We start from the raw sequence: 17,918 nt of genomic DNA on the forward strand, positions 1-17,918 counted from the left end.
ATATAAATGCAAGTCTCTTTTTTTTTTCTTTCTAAAGGCACTGACTGTTGCTGGGCAATATTCCACAAGCAATGTGTGTCATTACTGGGCCTGATTGCAGCATGCAGTGTTGAGATCACACCTTGAATATTGTGTGCAGTTTTGGTCGCCTTATCTGAGGAAGGATGTTCTTGCCATGGAGGGAGTGCAGCGAAGATTCACCAGACTGATACCTGGGATGGCAGGAATGGCGTATGAGGAGCGATTGGGCTTATACTGGAGTTTAGAAGAATGAGAGGGGATCTCATTGAAACTTATAAAATTCTAACGGGACTAGATGCAGGAAGGATGTTCCCGATGGTCGGGGAGTCCAGAGCCAGGGGTCACAGTCTAAGGATAAGGGGCAAGCCATTTAGGACAGAAATGAGGAGGAATTTCTTCACCCAGGGAGTGGTGAACCTGTGGAATTCTCTACCACAGAAGGCAGTAGAGGCCAATTCATTAAATATATTCAAGAAGGAGTTGGATATATTTCTTAAGGCTAAAGGGATATGGGGAGAAAGCAGGGACAGGGTACTAAATTTGGATGATCAGCCATGATCTCATTAAATGGCAGAGCAGGCTCGAGGGGCCGAATGGCCTGCTCCTGCTCCTATCTTCTATGTTTCTATAACTCGCCTCAATCCTCAGTGGCTGGGTTGTGGGCAGATGGAGCTGTGGCTCCTCTCACACCGGAAGGGGTGGGAAATGGGAGTGGGGGGGCAAATGGGCCTATCGAGCGAAATCCCAAAGTTTCTAGGGGAGAGGAAGAGAGCAGTGAACGGTGAAGTGCTGATTTGTACTATAAGTACTGGTTTATTATTAAACACTCAGTTTCACATACAACTATCCCTGGAGGTTTTTGTTTGGGCGGTGAGGGGGAGGGTTTAAAGTGATTTTGTTATCATCCTGTACAAGTAGACACTTTGGGGGGAATTTTGTCATTGGGGATGGGACTACTGCTTGTCGGGCTTCTGTCCCGCCACCAACATCGTCTGGCCAACCCACGCTATTTTTCCTTGATTGACCTTGTTAAGCCCACCCTGTGGGCTTCGCTTAGGCCAATTAAGGGAAAGCCGGTGACAGAACGTCAGCGTATGATGCTCCATCTGTCACAAACTTTTGACAGATGAATTGTCATCGTTTGACAGCTTTGAGAAGCTGTCAAACACTGACAATCTCTGTCCTTTGAGTCCTTGTACCTCAAGACTCACCAAACCTCTTTCCTGAGCAGAAATCGGATGGCTGTTACACCTGAGAACGCAGCAGCCATTCTGTCATCTCTGCCGTGGAGATGAGGCACCTCCGGGTCCCCAACGGTTGAAGCCTGCAGGAAGAAGCAAAGGTAAGTGAACTTTTTTTCAAACACTTTATACTCGCCTCCCATACTTACCTCTCCACACTTGCACCCATCACTCACCTCCACAGCGCACTTTTCGAACCCACTGCTCGCCTCGCGGACCCTGGCGAGGTTTCCTGACGTCTGGAAGCCTGCACCTGTGTTGGAAAAATGGGGATAAGCCTGTTAAGTGGCTGTAATCCCCTTCCTGCCTTGGAGACCGGTCCCAGCACGAGTTGGAGACCCGCCTCCTGGGAAGATGGCACGGGGGCGGGTTTGGTACCCGCTCCAAGTTTCTGCCGTTTTCCTGGCAGTCCTGCCTCCCCAGGGTAGGCAAAATTTCCCCCCTTTGTGTAGTTTGACTCTAGGGTTGCCAACCCTCCAGGATTTCCCAGGAGTCTCCAGGAATTCAAGACTGACCTCTGGAGCACTGCTGCGAGCCAACCAGGAGGCAATTTAAAAAAAAAAAAAAAAATTATGTTAAGAGGGGGGGAAAAAAATCTCGACACTTTGGTTGTTAGTAATGAAATGGTGGGTGGGGAGGAGGCTGTTTGACTTGACTTGATGGGGGGGAAATGATCCAATCTGGTAACGAAGAGTCTATTCACTTTCTGATGGGTGGGGACCGTGAGGATAGACGTGTTGGGCGAACGCTGGCAGGAGTGGGGCACGCCTGGGTGGTTGGAGGCAGGATGCCAGGTGATGACGCCTCCCAGGGATATGTCCGAGAGTTGGCAGCTCCTAGTTGAGTCGCCTGATCTGGGTACTGGCTTTGCACATCCTAAAAAGAGAACCTGTTCCCCGAGTGTGGCTGGCGGCTGCCTCGGGTGTGGGTCAACCTCGCTCAGGAACCTCGCTAACCCAACTTGCTTTATTGTTTTTTAGGTGATATGAAACCTGGGCGAGAAGAAGGCAGCGCGGGTCGAGGGAATGGTGCAGATGAAACTTATGAAACTGTAAATGCATCGACGCTATCTGATGACAGCCTCCAATTCTATGTGAATATGAATGTAAATGTGGAGCTGGAGCCAAATACAGATGGTGAGTATGTGAAGTGCTGCGATCTCCTGGTACAGGAAGGGAGTTTTTTCTTATTTGTTATAATGGGGGCTGTTGACGCTTGAAGCTGCACTTAAACTAATGCCAATGCAACTGAGAATGTGTTAACTTCGAAAGGTATTTCCATATTCAAAAAGGAATTGGATATTTACTTGAAAGGGTGGGGGGGGGGGGAGAAATTGCAGGGCTATGGGGAAAGAGCCGGGCGAGTGGGACTAATTGGACAGCTCTTTCAAAGAGCTGGCACAGGCACGATTGGCTGTATGATTCCAATTCTGTCCAAGCCAAATACAACAGAGCTTTGGACTTGGATCAAGAACCCTGAACACCCTCCCCTCTGGGTGCTGCTACCTCATTCATGGTTCATTCTTCTTGTGAGCCTACATGGACAGTGTCAGGATGTTCAATCATGGGGCCATTTCTGTTCCCACTGCACTTTCAAAGGATTGCAGTAGGGAACTGCCTCTGTGCCTGTGCGCGTACTCCACTCGCCTCCATAAGCATGCAACTCACCCAGCCCAGGTTTGAATGAATGAAATAGGCAAATTACATTATTGGAGACCAATCTGAGTTGTTTCATTATGGAGGGAAGGTTAGGAGGAGAAGAGGAGGGGAAAAGTTGAAGTACACACCAAGTAAATTTGAACCAAATTTAGCACTGATTATGGTAGTCCATGTGGTACTTGTTCTGTCGATAGTGACCCTAATGGTGCAGTTAGTAAAGTTGCTGTCAAGTGTGGAACTGAGCCATGAAACCAGAAAGGGACCTAGTTTAACTGGAGCTGTGGTAGACCCTCTACAAATGGCTTCAGCGATCCCTGTTGGTCAAGTATGAGAGTCTGGACATAGGAACAGGAGGAGGCCATTCAGCTCCTCGAGCCTGTTCCTCCATTCAATGAGATCATGGCTGATCTGTGACCTAACTCCACATACCTGCCTTTGGTCCATATCCCTTGATACCTTTGGTTAACAAAAAGCTATCGTCTCCAATTTTAAAATTAACGATTGAGCATCAATTGCCATTTGCGGAAGAGAGTTCCAAACTTCCACCACCCTTTGTGTGTAGAAGTGTTTCCTAACTTCACTCCTGAAAGGTCTGGCTCTAATTTTTAGACTATGCCCCCTAGTCCTAGAATCCCCAACCAGCGGAAATAGTTTCTCTCTCTACCCTATCTGTTCCCCTTAATATCCTGAAAACTTCGATCAGATCACCCCTTAACTTTCTAAATTCTAGGGAATACAACCCTAATTTGTGTAATCTCTCCTCGTAACTTAACCCTTGAAGTCCGGGTATCATTCTGGTAAACCTACGCTGCACTCCCTCCAAGGCCAATATATCCTTCCTAAGGTGTGGTGCCCAGAACTGCTCCCAGTGCTCCAGGTGTGGTCTAACCAGGGCTTTGTACAGCTGCAGCATAACTTCTACCTCCTTGTATTCTAGTTCTCCAGATATAAAGGCCAGCATTCCATTAGCCTTTTGAATTATTTTCTGTATCTGTTCGTAACATTTTAATGATGGCTGAAGATGGTATCTGGCTTATCTGTGATCCCATAGCCAGAAAAAAGCTGTTGGGGGGTGGGAGTCTTTTTTGACTAGTACGTGAAAAATGGCCATGTGGTAAGGTGCTGGAGGGTGGCAGCCACTGGTCCAATAGCAAGTCAACAGTCCTAGGGGAGGAGCGGAGAAAATGGAGGACAAGGACATACTGTTACGTGAACATAACATAAGAGCCGGAGTAGGTCATTTGGCCCCTTGAAGCTGCTCCGCCATTCAATAAGATCATGGCTGATCTTCTACCTCATCTCCACTTTCCTGCCCTATCCCCATATCCCTTGGTTCCCTTAATATTCAAAAATCTATCGATCTCTGTCTTGAATATACTCAATGAGCCTCCACAGCCCTCTGGGGTAGAGAATTCCAAAGATTCACCACCCTCTGAGTGAAGAAATTTCTCCTCATCTCAGTCCTAAATGGCTGACCCCTTATTCTGAGACTGTGACCCCTGGTTCTAGACTCCCCAGCCAGGGGAAACATCTACCCTGTCAAGCCCTGTAAGAATTTTATGTTTTAATGAGATCACCTCTCATTCTTCTAAACTCTAGAGAATATAGGCCTAGTCTACTCAATCTCTCCTCACAGGACAATTTCTCCACCCCCCCCCCCCCCCCCCCCAATCGCAGGAACTAGTCTGGTGAACCTTCATTGCACTCAAAGAGCAAAGCAGCTCCTGTGAAGCAAACAAAACTCAGACAATTTTACTTGAGGGTATTGTGCCTCCTCGCCATTGCGTCTTGTGATTGGTGGAGTTCCTTGGGGTACAAGTCTATAGTTACAAATGCTGGCCCTTCAAGTGTTGTCTTTATTTAAGAGGATGATGTAATGAAAGCTTTTTTTTAAATGATGGAAGTGAGTAGCGCACCCCAGAGAATGCGGAACGCTTTTGCATTCTTACATTGGCTCCCCACTCGCATAAAGGCTCAGTGTGTTGTGCAAGCCATTGTTTTATGGAGCTACCTTAGTGATTCTTGTTTGTTAACTAGAAAAAGGGACTGTGGGTGAACCTTGCTGGCAGTGGTGCCGATGAATCCCTCAGAGAACTATCCAGCGACAAAAGGTCTCGGGTGAATGTGGATAATTCTGTACACAATGGAGCTGTATTTCCTTATATTGACTCTTCAGGCCTTTTTATGTCTGTAGGCACAATGCTGACCCACAGTCTACATCAGATAGCTTATTTTAGAACTTTGATGTCAATGGGCTCTGGGCTTCTAACCCTTTCCTTCTGGAAGAATGTCTCCTTGATCAACTGTTCGTATGTTTATTAAAGTTGTGCGATCGTTTGTGCTAGGGCGATGTTGACCTCGCAGCAGGTTACAGAAAACTGCTGTCCCTTTTGAATTATTGCCAGGGTTTGAAGGTGGCACACACGAGCTTTCCGGTCACGTTTAAAGGGGAACCGTAGCCGATTTTTAATAAGCTGTGGCACAATTCAAAGAGGAGTGTGGGGTGGGGAAGAGATTTCTCCTGGTGTTCTGGCCAACGTTTATCCCTTAACCAAAATCACCAAAGCAAATTATCTGGTTGTCTATCTCACCTGCTTAAGAAGATAAGAGCATGAGAAATAGGAGCAGGAGCGGGCGCGGGCCCATACTGTCCCTCGAGCCTGCTCCGCCATTCAATAAGATCAAAGCTGATCTTTGACCTCAACTCCGCTTGCCCCACCTTGATTCCCCTGGGATGGCAGGAGTGACTTATGAGGAGAGATTGGGTCGATTAGGCTTATTCGCTGGAGTTTAGAAGAATGAGAGAGGATCTCATTGAAACTTATAAAATTCTAACAGGACTAGATACAGGAAGGATGTTCCTGATGGCGGAGTCCAGAACCAGGGGTCACAGTCTAAAGATAAGGGGTAAGCCATTTACAACTGAGATGAGGAGGAATTTCTTCACCCAGAGAGTGGGGAACCTGTGGAATTCTCTACCACAGAAGGCGGTTGAGGCCAATTCATTAAATATATTCAAGAAGGAGTTAGATATATTTCTTAAGGCTAAAGGGATCAAGGGATATGGGGAGAAAGCCGGGACAGGGTACTGAATTTGGATGATCAGCCATGATCTCATTGAATGGCGGAGCTGGCTCGAGGGGCCGAATGGCCTAATCCTGCTCCTATCTTCTATGTTTTCTATGTGTGGGACTTTGCGCGCAAATATTTTATTTAAAAAAAAAAAAAAAAACAAAACAAAAAAAAACCCTGAGCCAGTGGTGGTGGGCCTTGTAGTGCTGTTGCAGTCTTTATGGCAATGGTGTTGGGCAGGGAATTCCAGCATGTTGATGTAGAGACGATGATTTAGAACATCGATGTCGGGATGGTATTTCTGCTCTTAGCATTGTTTTGGGGTTAGAGGTCGCAGAAGAGGGAGGTATTGTGGCATTAACACTGTTGAACTGCTGTCAACTGTATAAACTGCAGCCACAGTGTGCCAGTGAGGGAGAGGATTGGTATGGAGTCCAGTTGCAGGGGGGTTCAGTCAAGTGACTTGCTTCTGTTCTGAATGGTGTCGAGCTTCATGAGTGTTGTTGCAGCTGCACCAGGCCCAGATGAGTAGCGAGTATTCCTTCAAACTCCTGACTTGAGCCTCTGTAGATGGTGGTTGGGCTTTGAGAGACCCAGAGGTGAGCACTGATTGCAGATTATCCAAACTCTGGCCAGATCTTGTAGCCAAGGTATCGATATCATAGAATCATACAGCACAAAAGGCAGCCATTTGGCCCATCGTGCATGTGCTGGCCCTTTGAAAGAGCGGTCCAATTAGCCTCACTCCCTTGCTCTTTCTCCATGGTCCTGCAATAATTTTCCCCTTCAAACATGTATCCAGTTGCCTTTTGCTGGTCCTGTTAAGCTTCTGGTTGGTGGTGGCTCCCAAGATGTTGATTGGAGACCTGGCGTTCAGGGTCAAGGGAGGTGGCTGGGGTTTTCTCTTGCTCGAGCTGACCATTACCTGGCACTTAGACAGCATCCAGACTTGGGCTAACAAGTGGCAGGTAAACTTCACACCACCCGTGTCCTGGTGTAGGCTGGTATGAAATTGTTCATTATCCAAGGGTGGGGGGGGGGTGAAGGAAGAGGCATATGCATGGGAGCAGGCCATACCGCACCTCGAGCCTGCGCCGCCATTAAATAAACCTGAGAAGCCAAGCTGAGTGACCCGGCACGTCTAGGACAGGTGCTTTGGAGGTCATCGGGAATACCAACAGGGCTGTGGGAGATGATTGACACCACAAGGCCTGAACTCCTAACACATATCACTCAGATTGGTCAATTAAAGTGAGGATTTCTTTGGGAATTAAGCATAAACCAGATGCTGTTTTTAAATCTAAGACTCTGTATTCAGTTTTTAATACTTGGTTTAGTTCTAGTTCTTGTAGCAGAATGTGTAGGAGTTCTTTGTCTAGTGTAGGGGAATCGAGGGAATCCAGGGATATGGGGATCGGGCGGGAAAATGGAGTTGAGGTCGAGGAGCGGCCGTGATCTTCTTGAATGGTGGAGCAGGCTCGAGGGGCCGAATGGCCTACTCCTGTTCCTAATTCTTCTGTTCTTGTATGCCGAAGGTTAACTCTGTAAAATTAGAAAGTGCATCTGTGACCGAGGAGGTTATTGAAGTTAAGATTGTACAGCTATACCAACTGGATACAGGCAGTTATAAGTGTGTCAATTAAAAGTACAACTACCCTGTTCTTCCCCCCCCCCCCCCCTCCCCCCTCAAGATCAAGAAAGGGAGCATGAAACTAGCTAGTCCAGATACATCTACTGGTGTGAGCAGAGGCTCCAGGAGGAATGGAGAGGACCTCTCCGGATGAGGTCAATCACTCTGACATCAAACGCTAGCACTGTCCTCAAGAAGTTTTGAGATTGGAACTGGTAGTTCCATTGCTCTTCAATAATACAGCAAACTCTTTCGTATCCAGCACCGACAGGACTGAAAATAACGGAGAGGTATATTTATCGAGGCTATTTTTAACAAACAAAAATAAAATAAGATTTGAATGCTATTTACATAACATGACCAACTTTTGTCTGGTATAATCCTTATCTGGTCATCAATTTTCAGCTTTCACTGGCAAGTGTACATTGCCCTCCAAGTAACTTATCCACACCAGTGCCTTCTATATAGCTTATCCCCACACTCATTTCAATCTCTACCTAACTCGCCAACAGCCAGTCAGCTTTTTCTTCTGGGTAAGTCCCTGAAATATTTTATTCCCCACCAACTATATTATTCCTATACAACTGAAGATTTCCGACCTATCACCTGACAGCCATGAATCCATCGGGTGGTTAACACGTACCTGTAAACCTCCAAATGGAGAAAATTCAGCTCTTTCTCCCCGACCAGGATTGAGTGCATAATCTGACTCCTTGATGTTAACTCCGCTCTCCAAAAAGTGCTCCATTTCCCAGCACTCATTCTTTACAATGATGAGCAAAGAGAAACAGCAAAAAACAAACCCTCCATGGGTGAAAAATTCAGTTGGTAGCGCCTTAAGAGGGCGCTAAGTGGGGCGCAAACCAACTAGCACCCAGGCGCGGCACTGCCCACACCTCCCGCAAAATTCAGCGGAAGGTTAGTGGTAGCGCTGTGCCGCTGGCGATGACGTCATTGGTGTGCGCAGCGCCCCGCTTGTGCCCCGAACGCGATCTTTGGGAGCACCCCCGGTTTACCGCCGGACACTCTGTCCGACGGGGTCAGGGGGGCGTACCTGCGGCCGGGGAGGCGCAATTTAAAGGTGAGGTGTGGGGCGGCCATTTTTGTTGCTGGCCGCCTTCCAGCACCTGCCTGCGCTCCCATCCCCGGTCTCCTGAACCCCTCACCCACCTGCGAAGTGCCAGCTGCGCTCCAAGAGGCTGGCACTTCTCTTGGGTGCCAGGCTCTTTTGCCTGCACTCCTGATCCCTGGGGGTCCAGCTGGGCCCCAGATCGCGCTGCACAAGGCCCCTCCCCTTTAAGAAGGGGAGTAAGGCCTGCAATACCGCAGCGCGACGTGCCGCAGCGTGTGGCGCTGCGGCACGTAGCGCCACGATATTCACTCGCAGCGCCCCAAGAGGGAGGTGGGGCGCTTCCAGTAGCGCCCCGCTTCCCTCTGGGGCGCAACCACTCAATTTCCGGCACGGGGGTGCTAATTTTTGTGGGGCTCGACTTTTAGCGCAGCTAGCGCCTCAATTGGGGTGCTACTCAATTTTTAGCCCTGCAAGTTTATAAGAAATTTCTCCGCATCCCAAGATTTCAGAAAATCAATTTCACATCAAATCGGCAATAGACCCTGGGATTTCCCTAGTCTATATGACAGCGTAACATACTGAAAAATGAACTCGCCCATGGAGTCTCTGGGAAACGCATTTGATTCTAAAGTAGCTGCCACTCAATATTCTGAAGCAAACAGAAACAAAGACTCTGACTCGGCAACATTTCCAGTTATGAGGTGTTGTTTTCTGAGTGTCAATTTTGCCGGTTATTAGAGAATTCTGGATGATTACGTGCCGTTTAAACAAGAGTTTACTGTAAATCCAGTGATTGGCATTCTCAAAATGCTAATTTTTCATAGGTTTCGATTGAAAAAGCTACATTATTGTCCTTTCACCAATCCAGATATTTTCTTTGTTTTATAATCTGCAATCCTTTTAAATTTTATTTTTTTTCCCCCCCTTACAGAAAATGACAATGCTGGATGTGTCTTGCTACATACTTCCAGAAAAGTAAGTGACCTTTTTATTGTCCCAATTGATATGATATGGGATCATTTTTATCCCACTGTAACCTCCAATAGTGTAAAATCCAGCATACAAATGTTGTGGTCCAGATTGGAAAAGTTAAGTGTGTGCAAAATATGTGGATTGAATGCTGAGAAACAGAAGATATATTAATATTTCAAACATAACGAGTTTGCACTCCCCGTGTTTGCGTGGGTTTCCTCCGGGTGCTCCGGTTTCCTCCCACAGTCCAAAGATGTGCGGGTTAGGTTGATTGGCTATGATAAATTGACCCTTCATGTTAGGGGGATTAAATACGTGGGGTTACAGGGATAGGGTGGGATATGTGTTGGTGTAGGGGTTACGGGGATCGGGTGGGATATGTGTCGGTGCAGGCTCGATGGGCCGAAATGGCCTCTATCTGCACTGTGGGGTTTCTGTGATTCTGTGATAACCTTTTGCAATAGGTGTTCATCGTAGAATCAAACAGCACAGAAGGGGGCATTCGGCCCATCGCGCCTGTGCCAGCTCTTTGAAAGCTATCCAATTAGTCCCACTCTTTTTTTCTTTTTCTCCTCTGAAGTCCACTGAAGTAGACAGGGTTTTTTTTTTCCTGGGGTGTGGGAGATGCCGCCAAGGCCGCATTTTTTTAATGTTGTCTATCTCCAAGTGCCTTGTGAATGTGGTGGTGGTGGGCCTTCTCTTTGAACTACTGCGGCTCTTGAGCTGATGCTGTCCCCATGATGGTGTTTGTATAAAGCGGATTAAAAGGCAACTAGATGTGTGTGATGAAATATGCCATTCATCACTCATCTGTATTCTCTGTGTGCCTGTGACTGGTTTAGTTTCCGTTTCATTTCCCTCACCTCAGTTCCGTTTCCTCACTTGTATTGTATTGTATTGTGTAGGGCTCCGCCCATACCTGGCCCCTATGTAAGCAGGCACAGCGTGTCTCGCATCCAGTACAGCAGACATCTGGATGGGGAGACGCTTCTCTACTGTGTTACCTTCTAAGTTAATAAAAGCCTTGCTTTGTTCCGCCAACATTGAGTCTCGGATTTATTGAGGCACATCAATGTGTTTCTGGGCAGAGCTAAGGGATTGAGAGAGAGTTGGTGAGCAGGTGGGACTAAGAATGGGAGAAAGTTGCAGGGCTATGGAGGAAAGCGCTTGGGGAGTGGGACTAATCGGACCGCTCTTTCCAAGAGCCGGCACAGGCACGATGAGCTGGATTACCACCATGATTCTATGATGAACATTCATTCCAAATCCTAACCACTTGTTGCGTTTATTTTATTTAAAAAAAAAAAAAAAAAGTTTTTCCCTCCTGTCGCTTCTGGTTCTTTTGCCAATTGCCTTAAACCTGTGCCCTCTGGTTATCGACCCTTCAGCCATTGGAAACAGTTTCTCTATATTTACTCTATCTATCTAAACCCTTCATGATTTTAAACACCTCTATCAAATCTCCGCTTGGCCTTCTCTGCTCTAAGGAGAAACCAACCCCAGCTTCTCCAGTCGATCCACATAAGTGTAATCCCTCGTCCCTGGACCCATTCTCGTAAATCTCTTCTGTACTCTCTCTCCTCCCAAGTCTTCACATCCTTCCTAAAGTGTGGTGCCCCGAATTGGAAACCATACTCCAACTTGGGCCGAACTAGTGTTTTATATAGCTTTAGCCTAAATTCCTGGCTTATGTACTCTCTGCCTCTATTTATAAAGCCCAGGATCCCAGATGCTTCATTAACCCCTTTGCTAACCTGTCCTGCCACCTTCAAAGATTTGTGCACAAACACCCCCAGCTCTCTCTGTTCGTGCACCCCCTTTAAAATGATACCATTTAGCTTCTATAGTCTCTCCTCATTCTTCCTACCAAAATGTATCCCATTACACTTTTTTTTCTGGAATGATGACATTGATATCATTGCTGTTTGTGGGAGCTTGCTGTGTGCAAATTGGCTGCTGCGCTTCCTCTATTACAACAGTGACTACACTTCAAAAGAACTTCATTGGCTGTGAAGAGCTCTTGGATGTCCTGAGATTGTGAAAGATGCTGTATAAAAGCCAGTTCATTGTTTCTTTTAAACAAATTTCAATACTGGCCAGCTCTAAATTACAGTACTTTTTATATTTATAAAAAAAAAAAAAAAAAAACCCTTATCCATCCCTCCCCAGGTCAGATGGGTCCATCACTGAGAACTTTTTAATTGTAGAGGCTGAACTGTTTCCCATGTTTAGCTGGAACAATCACTAATAATGGAGATATGTCTGTGGGGCACTTTCCTCTTTCGCACCTCATCATGTTACATAAATCAGCCCTAATGTCCATTCAAAGTCTCTGGCAAGTGTACAGTATAACTCGTAACCTTTTCAGATATACAATTGAATATTGTAGCTTGCCTACTATTCCTAATAGAAACATAGAAGATGGGCGCAGGAGTCGGCCATTCGGCCCCTCGAGCCTGCTCTGCCATTCAATGTGATCATAGCTAATCATCCAAATTCAGTACCCTGTCCCTGCCTTCTCCCTTGATCCCCTTAGCCTTAAGAAATATATTTAATGAATTGGCCTCAACTGCCCTGTGTGGCAGAGAATTCCACAGGTTCACCACTCTCTGGGTGAATAAATTCCTCCTCCTCTCTGTCCTAAATGGCTTACCCCTGATCCTTGGACTGTGACCCCTGGTTCTGGACTCCCCTGCCATCGGGAACATCCTTCCTGCATCTAGTCTGTCTAGTCCTATTAGAATTATAAGTTTCAATGAGATCCCCTCTCATCTAAACTCTAGTGAATATAAGCCTAATATGAACAGTTGTTTTTTAATGTGACCAGTCGAGGCCCATAGTGAACTAAAGACTGGAGAGAAGATGAAAGATGTTGTGAAGCAGTGATTGGGTGCAAAGTTTGGATTTAAAAACAACAACTTGCATTTTATATAGCGCCGTTAACTTAGTGAAACATCTCAAGGCACTTCATGGGAGCATTATCAAACAAGATTTGACACCGAGCCAGAGACTAGGACAGATGACCAAATGCTGGGGGGGGGGGGAAATTGAGGTCTTCTACAGTCCTGTAGTTTATTCCAGGAATACCAATTAATATTGAGTATATGCTTTTCAAGAATACAAGTGCAGAAACTTGTAGCGGTTGTGTGTCCACAGGCAGGGTTCGACAACAAGTTTAGAGAGAGTAAGATAGATAAGCTAAATACGTGGCTTGAGCAGTGGTGCAAGGGAGAGGGATTTAAATTCTTGAGGCATTGGAACCAGTTCTTGGGGAGGAGTGACCTGTACCAAGGGGACGGTCTACACCTGAACTGTGAGGGAGCCGATGTCCTCGGGGTAATATTTTCTAGGGCGGTTCGGGAGGATTTAAACTAATTTGGCAGGGGGATGGGAACCTAGGTAGTGGAAAAGAGGGAAGTCATATGAAGTCAGAAATAGATGGTAGAAAGGTGAGAAGCAATAAGCAAAGGAGAGAAACACAAAGGGCCAAACTAATTCATAATGAGAGTGTGAAAAAAGCAAGCCTGAAGGCTTTGTATCTTAATGCTAGAAGCATTAGGAACAAGGTGGATGAATTAGCTGTGGAAATAGAGGTAAACAAGTATGATTTGATTGGGATTACAGAAACGTGGCTGCAGGGTGGGCAAGGCTGGGAACTTAACATCCAGGGATATACAATATTTAGGAAGGATCGGCAAAAAGGTAGGGGAGGTGGGGTAGCATTGCTGGTAAAGGAGGGGATTAATGCAATGGAAAGGAAGGATATTAACTCGGATGAAACGGAATCTGTATGGGTAGAAATGAGAAATAGCAAGGGGAGGAAAACGTTAGTGGGTGTGATATATAGGCCTCCAAATAGTAATATGGAGGTGAGGGAAGGCATAAAAAGGGAAATTAGAGAAGCGTGCGATAAGAGCACAGCTGTCATCATGGGTGACTTTAATTTACATATTGATTGGACTACCCAAATTAGTAAAAATTCTGAGGAGGAGGAATTCCTGGAATGTTTTCGGGACGGTTATCTGGACCAATATGTCGAGGAGCCGACTCGAGATCAGGCCATTTTAGACTGGGTATTGTGCAATGAGAAGGGACTTATCAGCAATCTTCTTGTACGAGGCCCCTTGGGTCAGAGCGATCATAATATGATCGAGCTCTCAGTCGAGATGGAGAGTGAGGAAATTGAATCAGAGACTAAGGTCCAGAACTTAAATAAAGGGAATTACGAGGGTATGAGACGGGAATTGGGTAAGATTGATTGGGTGGTGTTTCTGGGGGGATTGACAGTGGATAGACAATGGCAAGCATTCAAAGATAGAATGGAAGAATTCCAGAACATGTTTATACCGGTTTGGCATAAAAATAAACCTAAAAAGGTGACTCAACCGTGGATAACGAGGGAAATTAGGGACAGCATAAAATCAAAAAAAAGGGCATATCAACTGGCAAAAAAAAGCACCAGACCGGAAGATTGGGGGCAGTACAGGATACAGCAAAAGAGGACAAAGGGATTAATCAGGAAGGGGAAAATAGAATACGAAAGTAAACTTGCAGCAAACATAAAGACAGACTGCAAAAGCTTTTATCGGTATATCAGGAGGAAAAGACTGGTAAAATCCCAAGTCGGTCCCTTGCAGTCCGATTCGGGAGAATATATAATGGAGAATAAGGAAATGGCAGACCAATTAAACTCATACTTTGGTTCTGTATTCACAAAGGAGGACACAAATAACCTCCCAGGAATATCGGCAAACATAGGGACTAATGAGAGGGAGGAGCTGACAGAAATTAGTATCTCTAGGGATATGGTGTTGGGTAAGTTGAGGGGACTGAAGGCCGACAAATCCCCGGGGCCTGATAAACTACATCCTAGGGTACTTAAGGAGGTGGCCCTGGAGATAGCAGATGCTCTAAGGATCATCTTCCGGAACTCCATTGACTCGGGAACAGTACCCGTGGATTGGAGGGTAGCTAATGTTACCCCAATATTTAAAAAGGGGGGTAGAGAGAAAGCAGGGAATTATAGACCAGTAAGCCTTACATCGGTTGTGGGCAAAATGCTAGAGTCCATTATTAAGGATAAAATAGCGGAGCACTTGACAAATGGGGAAAGGATCGGACAGAGTCAACATGGATTTACAAAGGGTAAATCGTGTTTGACTAATCTGCTGGAATTTTTTGAGGAAGTAACTGGTAAAATAGATGGGGGAGAGCCAGTGGATGTGGTGTACCTTGACTTCCAGAAAGCCTTCGATAAGGTTCCACACAAAAGATTATCATGCAAAATTAAGGCTCATGGGATTGGGGGCAAAGTATTAACGTGGATAGAGAACTGGCTGGCGGATAGAAAACAGAGAGTTGGAATAAACGGCTCGTTTTCGGAGTGGCAGGCAGTGACCAGCGGGGTGCCGCAAGGATCTGTCCTGGGACCCCAGCTGTTCACAATATATATAAATGATCTGGATCAGGGAATTGGATGCAATATTTCCAAATTCGCTGACGACACTAAACTAGGAGGAGGGGTGGGCTCTGATGAGGATGTCAGGAGGCTACAGTGCGATTTGGACAGGTTGGGGGAATGGGCGGATACGTGGCAAATGCACTATAATGTGGATAAATGCGAGGTTATCCACTTTGGGGGGTAAAAACAGGAGGGTAGATTATTATCTAAATGGCAATAGATTGGGAGATGGGGAAGTGCAGAGGGACCTGGGTGTTCTTGTGCACCAGTCACTGAAGGAGAGCATGCAGGTGCAACAGGCGATTAAGAAGGCAAATGGTATGTTGGCCTTCATATCAAGGGGGTTCGAGTATAGGAATAGGGATACCTTACTACAGCTGTACAAGGTGCTGGTGAGACCGCATCTGGAGTATTGTGTACAGTTTTGGTCGCCCCATCTGCGGAAGGATGTTCTTGCCATGGAAAGAGTGCAACGGCGATTCACCAGGCTGATACTTGGAATGGCGGGAATGACCTACGAAGAGAGATTAAATAGTTTGGGCTTGTACTCATTGGAGTTTAGAAGATTGAGAGGGGATCTCATCGAAACATATAAAATTATGGCAGGCCTGGACAGGCTGAATTCAGAGAGAATGTTTCCAATGGCCGGGGAGCACAGAACCAGGGGCCACAGTCTAAAAATAGCGGGCAAATCATTTAAAACAGAGATGAGGAAGAATTTCTTCACTCAAAGAGTGGTGAGCCTGTGGAATTCCCTGCCACAGAGGGCTGTGAAGGCTAATTCAATAAATATTTTCAAGAGAGAATTGGATATATTTCTGAAGGCTAAGGGGATTAAGGGTTACGGAGAAAAGGCGGGGACGGGGTACTGAACTGGTAAGATCAGCTATGATCTCAGACGAAGATCAGCCATGATCTCATTGAATGGCGGAGCAGGCTCGAAGGGCCGAATGGCCTACTCCTGTTCCTATCTCTATGTAACTATGTAAATGTTCTAATGTGCTATCCATTCCAGAGCTGCCTCATGCAGCAAATGGTGTGGAGAAACGTCACTTCTGTCGCAATACGGGCCATCAAGTCTGGGAGCTTTAAGTTGCATCATTGCGTAGAGTCTGAATTGCTAAGAATTCAACCAAGCTGTTTCACATAACTGGGTGCTGCGAAAGGCACCATATTTTGTTTACCCTTTTTGCCATATTGTAAAGATGGATTTTTGAGGGCTTGTATGAGTCAACTCTCAATCTCTGCCTTGTTGGTCACCCCATACTCTTTTAGCAATTCTGTTTTTAATATAAAAAATGACCATCTCTAACAGGAAGGTGCTGGGAGGGGGTGCACTGGCTTGATTTTTGATCAGCTGGGTGTCTGAATAGGCAGAGAGTTTAGAAGCATGAGAGGAGATCTCATTGAAACATATAAAATTCTTTAGAGGAGCTTGATGGGGTAGTTGCTGAGGGGATGTTTCCCCTAGCTGGAGAGTCTAGAACGAGGGGTTATAGTCTCAGGATAAGGGGCCTGCCATTTTAGGACTGAGATGAGACATTTTTTCACTCTGAGGGTTGTGAATCTTTGAAATTCACCTGCTCCGCCATTTAGTAAGATCATGGCTGACCTTCGACCTCAACTCCACTTTCCTGCCCAATTGCTCCATATCCCTTGATTCTTCTGGAGTCCAAAAATCTATCGATCTCTGTCTTGAATATACTCTAGCATCTGCAGCCCTCTGGGGTAGAGAATTCCAAAGATTCACAACCCTTGGAGTGAAGAAATTTCTCCTCATCTCAGTCCTAAAATGGCAAACCCCTGAGGGGCATCTTCTTGAGCCGTGTGGGGGGAGGGGTTAGTTGTACACTGGCCTGCCATGGGTAGTTAAATGATTGGCCGTCCCCCTGAGCCCCTGGTAGAAACAATAGCGGTCCTTGGAACTTTGTCAGCAGTATAAATCCCACAAGCAGGTTAAATGAAGCCTTGTTGCTGACGGGGATAAACCATTGGCAGGATAGGCGCACCAACGTCCGTGTTCTCGCTCAGGCCAACGTCCCCCAGCGTTGAAGTTTTGACCACGCTCAATCAGCTCCGATGGACGGGTCACATTGTCCGCATGCCCGATACGAGACTCCCAAAACGAGCGCTCTACTCGGAGCTCCGGCACAGCAAGAGAGCCCCAGGTGGGCAGAGGAAATGCTTCAAGGACACCCTCCTTGGAAAAAGTGTAACATCCCCATCAACACCTGGGAATCCCTGGCCCAAAACTCCACAAAGTGGAAGAGAAGCATCCGGGAAGGCGCCAATAACCTCCTCATCTCTTCGGCGGAAGCCAAGCGCAAGGAGCGCACGTCAACCCAACCACCGTCTGCCCCACCTGTGACAGAGACTGTAGGTCCCGCATTGGACTCATCAGTCACCTGCGAACTCATTTTGAATGTGGAAGCAAGTCATCCTCGGTTCCGAGGGACTGCCTAAGAAGGAACAATAAAGTAAAGTCGCCAGCGGCACAGTTTTTAACCTGCGAGTTTGAAGAGAACAGTAACGTGGATGTTTTGCCTGGACCAGCCACACACATACTGTGGCTACAAGAGCAGGTCAGAGGCTGGGTATTTTGTGGCAAGTGTCTCACCTCCTGACTCCCCAAAGCCTTTCCACCATCTACAAGGCAAGTCAGGAGTGTGATGGAATACTCTCCACTTGCCTGGATGAGTGCAGCTCTAACAACACTCTAGAAGCTCGACATCATCCAGGACGAAGCAGCCCACTTGATTGGCACCCCATCCACCACCTTAAACATTCACTC

General features: G+C 46.5%; 1 protein-coding gene across 2 annotated transcripts in view; it reads left to right on the forward strand.

Annotated features, from left to right (window-relative positions):
- Positions 1–17,918, forward strand: part of slc4a11 (solute carrier family 4 member 11) — a 165,959-nt gene that overhangs the window by 30,412 nt on the left and 117,629 nt on the right. For both annotated transcript variants that reach the window (XM_085975597.1, XM_085975598.1), the window contains 2 exons: positions 2,243–2,398; positions 9,626–9,669. In XM_085975597.1, the coding sequence (XP_085831723.1) occupies positions 2,243–2,398; positions 9,626–9,669 (200 nt within the window). The remainder of the gene's footprint in view (positions 1–2,242; positions 2,399–9,625; positions 9,670–17,918) is intronic.

Source organism: Somniosus microcephalus, chromosome 2 (genome assembly GCF_052327205.1).
Source record: "Somniosus microcephalus isolate GS21.2 chromosome 2, FLI_Smic_1.0, whole genome shotgun sequence".
Classification (NCBI taxonomy): Eukaryota; Metazoa; Chordata; class Chondrichthyes; order Squaliformes; family Somniosidae; genus Somniosus; species Somniosus microcephalus.